Source organism: Polyodon spathula, chromosome 1 (assembly GCF_017654505.1).
Source record: "Polyodon spathula isolate WHYD16114869_AA chromosome 1, ASM1765450v1, whole genome shotgun sequence".
Lineage (NCBI taxonomy): Eukaryota > Metazoa > Chordata > Actinopteri > Acipenseriformes > Polyodontidae > Polyodon > Polyodon spathula.
This window is the reverse complement of record NC_054534.1, coordinates 7,401,316-7,413,556: the sequence shown is the minus strand read 5'-3', so window position 1 is coordinate 7,413,556 and position 12,241 is coordinate 7,401,316. Positions and strand designations below refer to the sequence as shown.

The following is a 12,241-nucleotide window of genomic DNA, read 5'->3' as shown; positions in this document are numbered from 1 at the left end:
GCAATACCTCACTACCTACCTTATGCAAGTCAACACTACCCACCTTTGTGTAGTATACTGTCCATTGCCTTTAGATGAGTCCATGTTTAGACCACCAAGCATTTAAAATAGCACTTACACATTTGAAATTCTCAGAATACTGTCTAATTTAATTTACTGAGAGCAAAGCGATACACTAACAGTGTTACAGATGACTCTTAATTTTATTAGCACTTCACTGCAGGAGTTGAATTGGATTTAATTTTCAAGGCACCGTGCTGACTATCCAGGACCGTGTTTGAACAGCACACCCATGACTATTTTTGAAAAAGTAAACACTATTTGTGTCTGCTACAACAAATGAACAGAAAATAGTACAAAGAGCAACTCGACATGGGTTTGAAATAAACTCTTGCAAGCACTGCTTTCTATGCCAGTGTGTCAACAAGCATCACACTGATCCAGCACTGGGCCAATCCAGTGCACTAGTTCGTGGTTTTCATTTGGTGCATGAGTCTTGTTAATGTCTAGAGGCCTCAGGGTATGAAATTCCTTCTTAGGAAGTCATTTGGCTTACAAATTGCAATATGCAAATTGGACATGATTTAATTGTTTTTTCAATAAAGGGGGAGGGTAAGTCTACATCTTCTTTCTTGATGAAGCCACATGATGGTAAAAATCAATATCATGTGGAAGGTAAGAGCTTTGTAATGGCTTTTTAGGCAAGTTACCAAGGAAATGTCGCACTGAATTCAAAGTATTTGGCTTTTAGACCTTTCCTTGATTTATGTGTTTATTTATATACAGGCTTAATGTAATTATACTAACAGTTACGATGTTAGCAATTAACCAGACATAGATAAATCACCTTAAAAAATAAAAAGGGGGGATTATATATATGGGGTGTTCTAATATATGTGCACACTACTGTATATCTATGTGGCTTATTTCTCTAGAGACTAAAGGAATGAAAGGAGGCGAGAGGTATGACAGGGGAGGATTGGTAATGTAATAAATCACCAGCCCCATCCTGTGTGCTGGTTGCAGAGAATGAGTCATAATGCTACAGTGCAAAGCGGCCGGGGGGGGGGGGGGGGGGGGGGGGGGCTCATGCCAAAAACGTTGGGATCTTGTAGGACAACTCTGCATGCCTAGTAAACCCCTCCTGTACTTGAGCTCCACACAAAAGCTAATGACATGTCAACAGTGATTAGAATAAGCCAGTAAACCATTTAACAAAGATCCAGCAAAACACCTCAATGAAATTATCAAGGTGTTACATCGAGGTTCTACTCCTCTCTAGTGGGAACATTTATATTGTCACTGGATTTATATCAGCACTCTTTCAAACAGGAAGGCGAAGGAAATGAGCTCAATCTCAGCCATGCACATTTCTAACTAAACCTTGAAATTTAACATCCAAAATATTTAGTGTTTCTGCTTGAAGGGCAAGTGCATTCAACAGAAATGTAATTTGAAATTACATTTGCAGTCTTTCCGAGTACTTCATTGAGTGAAGTTTTGAGTTTCATTTTTTCGTATGACCTGGGACAGTACTGGACTGTTTTGAAAAACGAGATCCTGATCAAAGTTGCCAGCACTTCTAATTTCTCCTGCACCTCTAGTGTCCCTTGAGCCCTCTGTGTCATTGCTCATAAAAATCCCAAACAGATTCTGTTAGCTCTTCCCGTATCTGCTATAATAAAGACCCTCAGAGCCACATGCCTCTAGCGGCCCGGCGGTGACTGTAGAATCTGGTACCGAAATAAGACAGCCGACATTGTACCAGACAAATCGATACAGTTGAAGGGATTCTTATTGAATATAAACTAAATGAAAATGCATGGGACACAGAGGAATAAGCATGTACATCTGTTATTATAAAAAAATAATGTTCTTGATTACCCTAATACCTTTTTTATTTTATTAAGTTTTCACTGCAGGTGCCATAAACTAAAAACTGTTGTTTATGTTATTTTCACAAAAGGTATTTAGAGTGTGTCATGCTACATGAAGCGGCTGAAAAACTGTATTTTTTAAAGATTATGAGAAAAATATCAGAACAACGGGACCTTTGATGGAAAACTGGGACTGTCCCGTTAAACCGAGACATCTGGCTAAACCGGGACTGTCCCGGTTAAACCGAGACGTCTGGCCACCCTACACAGGTAGCGTGTTGTTTTTTGTATTTGGGAGCTGGACATTAAATGACATTGTACTGATATATTTCATCTGGTAAATTAAATGTATACAACAGAATGTTTTACAGTAACCCTTTTTCTTCAAGGGTAATAGCTTCAAATGCCTAATAGATCATGTTTTTATGTTTCCAATCATTGTGAGTGGTTCTGGGTTCTGTTGTTCCAAGTTTGATTTATATCATTTTATCTGTACATCTGCCAAGTCTTGCCACTGAACTTGCCTGGATAATCCTTCTAGTCCCCTGCTGTTGCAAACCATGAGAGAATGTTACTTTTCACTTGCAACTATTACCATGGCAACATATAGATGTCCCCATGTTCTATAGTAAAGTATTGTAGTGAGGCAGACGGTGCGCTCACTGCAGCGCCATCTTGTGGACTTTCCAGGGAGATGGCGCAGCAAGCCTTGGCTGGCCCTGCAGCCAAAGACCTTTTTTAAATAGTTGTCGCAAGGGACTGTGAGACTTCCGTGTTGTGTGTGTGTGCGTGTGTGTGTGTATGTTTGTGTGTGTGTGTGTGTGTGTCTGTGTGTGTGTGTGTGTGTGTGTGTGTGTGTGTGTGTGTGTGTCTCAGTGTGTGTGTGTGTGTGTGTCTCAGTGTGTGTGTGTGTGTGTGTGTGTGTGTGTCTCAGTGTGTGTGTATCAGTGTGTGTGTGTGTCTCAGTGTGTATGTATGTGTGTGAGTGTGTCTCAGTGTGTGTGTGTGTCTCAGTGCGCGTGTGTGTCTCAGCGTGTGTGTTTGTCTCAGTGTGTGTGTGTATGTCTCAGTGTGTGTATGTGTGTGTGTGTGTGTCAGTGTGTGTGTGTGTGTGTGTGTGTGTGTGTGTGTGTGTGTGTGTGTGTGTGTGTCTCAGTGTTTGTGTGTGTCTCAGTGCGTGTGTGTGTCTCAGTGTGTATAAGTGTGTCTCAGTGTGTGCGTGTGCCTCAGTCTGCTTTTGTTTGAAACCATTGATCTCCCTTTGCGTTGCTGTATCCAGTTAGCAGCATTGCTCTAAAAAAATCATACCCTTCCCCAGAGGCTCTTGTGAAATTGTAAAGCTGGAGAGTGCTGCCTAATAAAGAGCTGATTTTGTTGAGCTGCGTGCCTTGGCTCTCTGTATAGACTCTGCCTAAAAAAGAGCTGATTTTGTTGAGCTGCATGCCTTGGCTATCTGTATAGACTCTGCCTAATAAAGAGCTGATTTTGTTGAGCTGCGTGCCTTGGCTCTCTGTATAGACTCTGCCTAAAAAAGAGCTGATTTTGTGGAGCTGCGTGCCTTGGCTGTCTGTATAGACTCGGTAGGCGTCATCCTTGTCAGGAGGTGGGGCCAGCAGGGTTGAAAGGATACAATGTCACATGATGTGAATGGAACCCAGACGTACATACAATATGCAGCCAACAGAGTAACTAGAAGGATTATCTAAGCAAGCTCAAAGCTAGGTAAGGTACTGAGAGAAATTATTCAAACTCAGTATTGAAGCAATAGAACCCAGAACCACTTTGAATGATTGCGAACATAATAAAAAAAGATAATGTATATTTTAAAAATAGTATGGCATTTGAGACTATTTAGACTTAAAACTACAGACCTTTGATGTCAAACTGTATTGTAGTCATAAAAAAAAAAGATTTGGAAACAGCTGTAAGAGTCGAACTGTACTGACACCTAGTGTTTGAGGGTCTACAGTATAGCTTTCTACAACAGGAAAGCTTGCACCTGGTGTTTGAGGGTCTATAGCTTCCTACAGCAGGAAAGCTTGCACCTTGTGTTTGAGGGACTATAGCTTCCTACAGCAGGAAAGCTTGCACCTAGTGTGGCGAGAAGCTCAGTGGTTTCACAGCCATTCTGAAAAAAACAATGTAATTCTAGGTGAGTTTGCATATGGATCTTATAAGCCCTTTTTCAATGTTGGTCCAACTGGTTGTGCCTGATACCACCTGTGAAATAGGAATATAATCCTAGAACCAATGTGGGAAAAAGTGGTTGTGGTTGATACAACTGTGACTAATAGTGGATATATATATCTTGATATATCCATATATATATATATATATATATATATATATATATATATATATATATATATATATATATATAGTATTGTGCTAAAGGTATGCCTACTTAAAGGTTTTCATCTCACTAGATGGCACTGCAACACAGTATAAACAAACACAAGAGGCACCTAGTTTGCTGGTGAGTGTTTCTATAAGATTCTTCAGACGTGCTATGAGAATGCCATATCTCTTTCTGTTGTAAATGCGTCCCCACGTCAGCCAGGCTCTTAGTTTTCAAAACACTCATGAAGACGCTTTTTGTCAAACACAATTGCTCACATAACTTTGTTTCTGTTATTATTATTGACTGTTTCCATGACATCCTGGAGAAGCCCATATTCCTCTTAGTTACTACAGTACCTAACATAAAATGCTGTGCACATGCTTCACCTGGGTTATAATGCTGAGCGTGTGCTCTAATTAAAACACTCTGCATCCCTGCCTTTACTTTACAGCTCAGCTGGAGTCTTCTAAAAAGGAGTTTTCCATACAAAAAGTCAACAATAAAAGATGCATTGTGCAGACAGATGCTCTGTTATGTTTTATCAATGAAATCTGCACCTACTAGTGCAGTATGTTTCTTACCTTTCGTTATTTTAGCATCACCATGAATTTACTGTTTGAAAACAGCATCCCTCAGCCTTATTCAATTAATGAAAGATAACAGCCTACTATACAGTATGGTTAGCAGTCATCAATACATGCTTCCTGTCAAACCTACTTATTGGGAATTACATCCACAAAGAGGACTTGATTTTGCAGATGCCAATAGCTGCTTACATGATGGAGACACAGCTGGCATTGTACACGCCCACACAGAAAGAATACGAATTACATAGAAATGGGTTCCCAAGTGGCTCACCTGGTAAGAACACAGCCACATGGTGTGCAGAGTGAGTCATACAGTCAGGGGAATGAGGGTTTGTGTCCTGGCTGTGTAAAGTCACCCTCTAATTCCTGTAACAGCACAGTTAGAGTGGATTATTATTATTATTATTATTATTATTATTATTATTATTATTATTATTATTATTATTATTATTATTATTATTGCTGAATTAAAAATATACAGTTTTTACTTTATAAGCTGTTTACTTTATAAGGAAACCTACTGTTCTTTTAGTCTTGAAATGCTTATATTTGCAACTATAATGAATGAGAATGTAATAATGTTATACTGAGCTTGCAAACCTGCTTGACCATTACTTGGATCCATACTTAACCTAGTATCCTAATAGCACACTGAGTGACTGGATCACTTCCAGACATGCTTGGAATGTGTGGTCTAAATCGAGTTCACAAATGGTGTTTAATTCCTATATGAATTGAAGTCTATACTTCATAAACTGTATTAAGACTCGAAAAAGGCTGCAATACAGCCGATAAAGGACATTAACTGGTCCAGACCTGCAATAATATCCCAACACTAACGTCCACATTCAATAACAATACTCAAACACTGCTACTTAACATAAGCAACCATTGACTAGGGTCAAATTATTATGTTTTTAGAAGAGGCTAAACTGGAAAGATATCAGAATGTTACAAGACTAAACAGCAATTGGTGTGAAAACAGGACAAATGAAATGCCGGCGCTCCGTTGTTGGATTTATTGATTTGCTGCATCACAAGATAAATACAAAAATACAATTTTATAATACATATAATGGTTCTTCAAAACACATTTGTTTTTTGTTTTTTACATTTTAATTAAAATGACAATAAAATCAAGAACACATCCACACTACGTTAAGAATGACTGATGTGCAACTCGGAGTTGTATAAATACACCTTTATATAATTTGGGGGAGGGGGGCGAAGGTTTCAGTAGTTTCATGCTTATCCTCGCTTTTTGGCAAATTGAAGATTAAAATCGTTGAGCACTCTTACAATGTTGACTTTTTAAAGGTCTGACTACAAGCACTTAAGCAGGAAGGAATTGCAAGACGTTCCCCGTGGACAGTCACACAGCTTCCCGATCCGGGCACCTTTCCTCAAAGCACACTGCTCCCCAGCGTCGCACTGCCAACCAAACAAGACACACAAGTTCAGCTTCCTGCAACGCGACAGAAAGTGAATGACAGAAAAACGCAGTGTCAACTGAAAATAACGCAGGAAAAAAAAAAAAAAAAAAAAAAGAATGACATGTTGTTTCTTAAAAGCCACACACTAAAACTCGTTTCTCATAAACAAACACGGGCACTGATTCGTCACATAAAAATGGAATGACAAGAGATGGAAGCTGTTTTCCATTTTCCACGCTATTTTACAAGGTTTTAAACAAACAACTTGCCATTCTGCTGTTCTAATAAGTCGCTCTGTACAGGCGCATCGCATGTCTGCATTTAAAATGTGATACTAATGTGTTACTGGAATTATTATTAGCCTACATTTTATATTAAAAAAAAGGTAATAGTTTTCCCAAAATATAACTGTAACTCACCATAGGCAATTGGCCATACTTCTTCTCATAATAAGGCATTCTCTTGCTTTTAAGTTTTTCAAGAACTTCTTGCAAGGCTTCTATCTGTTAAGGGCGGCAATGAAGAAATCTTTATTTTAGTAGCGAGAATTATTACATTGTGAGACAAAAATAAACGATGAGCACTTGGTAATACAGGCTGTCAAACGAATTAAAACAAATATTATGTTATGATATAATAACAACAGAACAATAAACGATTTTGTTTTAAAATAAAGACAATTAAAACCAGAAATACACAAAGTTCGATTACAGTTTTTGGTCGGCTCCTAAAAGCAAAGGACAAGCGTACATTTGCACTGATGAAAAACGAGAACACTACTTAGTAGTTTTCTAATAAATTAGGCTACCGATTAACCAAAAATAGTATGCAGAAAAAAATAGTAATATTTGAAAAGTAAAGAAGAAATTAAACTAAAAGCCATCTGCAGTGTTCATATTTATTACTATCATACGCACCAGTTGCTTTTCGTTTACGGAGTCTTCCTTGTCCAGAGACCGAGTTTCTAACTCGGTTTCCTGACAGTAGGTGTGGAGAAAGAGAGCAGCGCTGAGCAGAGTGAAGAGGTAGAGACGGGAGCTGTCCATGGTGCTGTAGCTCACTCTGATTTGAGGCACACAATCTGTATCACTTCAAACAAGTACACGAACACTGACAGCTGCAGACCTGGACCGACCCGCCTTTATAGGATCCGAAACCCTCTCGAATGACGTCCTGAACTGCGAAATATAACAGGAGGGATTTCAAAAGAGATTTATCAAGTCTGTTTTGAGCAAATTAAGTGCCAAGGCAGAAACAAGAAGACCTAATGGAAAATAAAGTGGGTCTTGGAGACGTTGTATTGGAGTCGCCAGTAAGGATTATCCCGACTGCTCCTTCGATAAGAAGTAAATAAGCGTTTGCATTACTGATAAATAAAGTTAAGCTTTGCGTTTGACTCTCAATTAGTAAAGGAAAGGAAAATATGACATACCAAACTTTAGAATATTTTTGACAAAATGACTTGTGTTTGCTTTACCTTGGCGACATGCCTTGTTATGGTTAAAAAGGAAAAGGTGTCTGTGTGTGTGTATATATATATATATATATATATATATATATATATATATATATATATATATATATATATATATTACCGCTTGATTTTAAGATAATGTAACTATAGATATGCTTCTTGTGAACAGCTTGTCCCGTTGTAAGTAAAACGTGTGGCATTTTGGGTGTCGTTGGCCGTGCACGAGCCTAATGCCGAAGAGTCACATGCCAATAATACTCTTCTACTATTTGATCAATTATTTTGAGGAAAAAAAAAACACACTTAAATTTCAGTACATCTATTGCTTGGGTATCCAGTGCTTAATCTTACCAGTCATAAAATAGCTGTTGTATAGGTATGCAGTAACGGTGATAAGCCCGAGCCCACCGCCAAAAAGTCTTTTAACTGGCTAGATTTTGAATACATTGTTTTAAAATTCAATGATGTGGCAATCTTGAATTTAAACCATTCAAAGTACTTTACATGGTTGTGCACTGGTTATAAGTGGGTGAACCTAAACATGCATTTTTGCCTCTAACATAAAAACACTGTTGGTTGATATGAGTAATGGAAAACTCTGATGCTGGTGTTTAATAACTTAGTAATACAACACGTCTGGATCAATATACAGTCACTACCAGTAAAACAATCAAATAAACTTAAATACAGTTTTGCTTAACAGCACATTGGAAACAATGTTGTTCTCTGATTTATTGACTTTCATAGATTTCTTAAATTACTCAATTCACCAAATGAGTAACTGCCATTTGCTGAGACAAACGAGTTCAATAACCGTTAAAAGAGTTGTACTCGATGTTTATAACAGCACATTGGTAAATCACAGTTTTGAAATAGAGGGTGACGAGGAGGGGTGTGGATGTAGAAAGTTAACACGAGCGTGGAGATTCGAGAAAATCGACCATTACAAAAAAAGACTAGATCTTGGTATTGTGTATTTTTTCCTTATTATTCTTGTTATACTTGTTGTTTTGTTAATTTTCCACTCAAACATAAGCTGAAGATACGTGTTGCTATATATGTGTGTGTGCATATATATATATATATATATATGTATATATATATATATATATATATACTTTTTAATCAATTTCACTTTTATTCATCAATTTATGCATTTCTAATTATTCTGAATGGAATCTTTTTGTGCTCTGTTACCTTCTTTTATAATATTGTTTTTGTACGTGTCTCTGTATTTTTATTCCGTGTGCTCTATAAATAATTATTATTATATTATTATTAACTGGAACAGGTTACATGCTGATTTGATTTTAGCCATAGGAACTGAGCAAACTACATTTCTTATATTATTATGATTCCCCAGATTAAATGTATGTTCCTTTAAATAAACACGCTACTTAAATTAAATAATGAATACATTTAATAAATAACTAGCAACTTTGTTACGGTGTGATTAAAGGCTTAAATGAAATGTCTGTAAATTGCATTTTAGCTGTGGATATATGTCTTCAATAAAGCCTCCCTCCGGGTGCTATATTTCTATAGCCAGTTTTCAGTGAGCATTTGTCAGTAGATTAATTGCTGGTGTCATATGTGATGTCATACCTCTACATCATGGTGCAGCACAGTTAAGGTTGTGTATCAGACTTAACTAGTGGTTTACTCACTCTGGGGGTTTTTGTTTGAACAACCTTAACATATTATATATAATTGTATTTTTATACAGCACCTCTCATAGTGTAGCTTTACAAGATACAGGACTAGTCACTTACAACAACATCTCACCTGAAATATGGAGCACAAGGAGGTTAAGTGACTTTCACTCAATATGGGTCACACAATGAGTCAGAGGCAGAGCTGGGATTTGAACCAGGGAACTCCTGGTTATAAGCCTCCTGTGGCTTGCAGAAGTATTCACCCCCTTCCAATAATGTCACATTTTGTTGAATTACAAAAATGTGTTCACAGTTTTTCAAACTTTATTTTTTCAAAGCTGTAGTGGTTAAATTGAACACTGTTATATGAGGAGGAGGTTAAAGGTCAACAAAACTTGCAAAGAAATGTATAAAATGAAATGTACTGGTTGCACAAGTATTCAGCCCCTTAAGTCAGGTAGAATCACCTTGGTAGAAGCACCTTTTGCATCTTGAGTCTTTTTGGATAGGTCTTTACTAGCTTTAGACAGTAGGATGGTGACATTTTTGCACATTCTTCACGGGAAAATTCCTCCAGTCCAAGTTTGTTGGTGATTGTCGATGGACTGCAATTTCCAAGTCTCTCCATAAATTTTTTGACTGGATTCAATTCAGGACTTTGACTGGTCCACTCAAAAACATTAATTCTCTTGTTGTTCAGCCACTCCAGTGTGACTTTGGCTTTGTGCTTCGGGTTATTGTCCTGCTGAAATGTAAATTTCCTCCCCAGTTTCAGTGTCTTGGCTAACTCAAACAGGTTTTCCTCAAGGATTCACCTGTACTTTGCATCATCCATTCTCCTATCTATCCTGACAAGCTTCCCAGTCCCTGCTGAAGAGAAGCATCCCCATAACATGATGCTGCCACCTCCATGCTTGACAGTTGGGATGGTGTTGACTGGGTGATGGCAGTGTTGGGCTTGCACCAGATGTAACGATTGGAATTTAGACTGAAAAGTTCAATTTTTGTCTCGTCCACAAAACCTTTTTCCACGTCTGCAGTATCATCTACATGCTTTTTCACAAACTCCATACGTGCTTTAATAAGGCTTTTTGAGAAAACCGCTTCTTTCTTGCCACCCATCCATACAGTCCAGCTTTGTGTAGGGACCGGCTTATTGTTGATGTGTGAACACTGACTCCCATCTCAGACACAGAACTTTGCAGATCTCTCAAGGTCATTGTTGGCTTCACAGTGACATCCCAAAGCAGTTTCCTGCTTGTCCAGCTGTTCAGTTTGGGAGGGCAACCTAATCTAGGTAGTATCTGGGTGGTATGATGCATTTTCCATTTCTTAATGATGGACTTCACTGTGCTGAGAGGGATAATCAGTACCTTTTAAATTTTCTTGTACCCTTCTCCTGCTATGAACCTCTCTACCACTTTATCCTTGACTTGTTTCAAAAGCTCCTTGGTCTTCATGGTTGCTTTGTTGGATCACTATGTGAGTTGTAGCTTGAAAGTCTTCATATACCTGAGGGAAATTATCTACAAGTTAAACCACTTTGAGTATACACAGGCTGAAATCATTTAACTAATTTTGTGACCTTTCAAACAAATCATTTGAACCTGAGCTGATTTAGGGCTGTAGTAGCAAAGGTGTTGAATACTTATGTGACTGAGATTAATCTGTTTTTCTATGTACATCTAACATATGTTCTATATGCATTTTTTTTTTTAACTTTATCAATGTGGAGTAATTTGTGTAGAGTGTACATGTAAAGTCTAATTTGAAAGCATCGTGGAGTATGCTCAGGTGCCAACAATGTGAAAACTTTGCAGGGGGTGAATACTTCTGCAAACCACTGTAAATGTTTTTCTTTTTATCTCACAGGCATTTCAACATGGACTGAAGAAAATATAAAAAATATTATAAAGAGTTACCAGTCTCCGAGAGCCTGAGTTATGGGAGTAGATTTAAAGTCCAGGGTATGTTGAAGACGGGAGCCAAAGAGTTGCCAGAGGCTTTTACAGCGAGGGCTCCTTTCCCGGATATTGCTCACAGGACTTTGGCATGCAGAACATGTGAATTGGTATACATACTCTTGACAAGGTCCTGTCTTGCAGAACATGTGAATTGGTATACATACTCTTGGCAAGGTCCTGTCTTGTTTGTCCAAGGTTCATATTTAACACATACAGGAAGACATATATGCTCTTTGAAAAAAATGCTTGTGACCTCTGACCTCTCCTGAAGGTCAAATGTAAAAGTGGTTTATAACTCCTTAGAGAGTGCAGGTAGGGTCAAGGTTTATAGGAACCATATATGCTCTATCAAAAAAATGTAATTGCCTATGGCCTCTCCTAAAGGTCAAATGTAAAACTGTTTCATTACTCCATCAATACTACAGATAGGGTCATTGTTACTATGGAAAAACTCTTCTGACTTCAGAGTTGTATAACCTTATGGGAAGTAACATCCATGAATGAAGCTGATTGGTCACGTCTATGGTGACCTATAGATACACTTCAACATCACGATAGCGACTAGGAAGCGTTAAAGTTGCTTGCAACTCTAGTTAATATTGAAGACACAGGAACCCATATATGACCTCTCCTGAAAAGTCAGACTATTGTTAATAGCTTAGACAAATGTTTTTTAGACATGTCCATTCTAGTTTAATTTTTTTTTATTATTATTATTTTGTGCTTTGATTTATTTTCATTATTAGAAAGTAAAGGTTTTTGTTCAATTTTACTTGTATTCCTTTGCCTCATTTGTCAGTTCCTCTCATTCCAATCCTTATCAAGCCTGAAAGCACCTAAGTAACAATATTTAATAAAGTTCTATGTAAACAATTTTGCCTGTTTTGTAGTTCTTGAGACAGAAAAGCAG

At 37.7% G+C, this 12,241-nt stretch overlaps 1 protein-coding gene across 1 annotated transcript; it reads right to left on the bottom strand.

Moving 5' to 3' along the window:
• Nucleotides 1–5,808: 5,808 nt before the first annotated feature.
• LOC121329954 (cocaine- and amphetamine-regulated transcript protein-like) lies at nucleotides 5,809–7,347 on the bottom strand. The gene is made up of 3 exons (XM_041276124.1): nucleotides 7,156–7,347; nucleotides 6,658–6,741; nucleotides 5,809–6,236 (listed from the first exon to the last, which is right to left on the bottom strand). The coding sequence occupies exons 1-3, from the start codon at nucleotides 7,282–7,284 to the stop codon at nucleotides 6,129–6,131; spliced, it is 321 nt and encodes a 106-aa protein (XP_041132058.1). The 5' UTR covers nucleotides 7,285–7,347; the 3' UTR covers nucleotides 5,809–6,128.
• Nucleotides 7,348–12,241: the final 4,894 nt, after the last annotated feature.

Excerpts from the sequence above, each read along its gene's own strand:
- LOC121329954 (XM_041276124.1), bottom strand. The coding sequence starts at position 7,284 with ATGGACAGCTCCCGTCTCTACCTCTTCACTCTGCTCAGCGCTGCTCTC. Across the intron at positions 6,742-7,155 it reads CCGTAAACGAAAAGCAACTG|ATAGAAGCCTTGCAAGAAGT; the intron begins GTGCGTATGATA and ends CGCCCTTAACAG. Across the intron at positions 6,237-6,657 it reads AGTATGGCCAATTGCCTATG|TGCGACGCTGGGGAGCAGTG; the intron begins GTGAGTTACAGT and ends TTTGGTTGGCAG.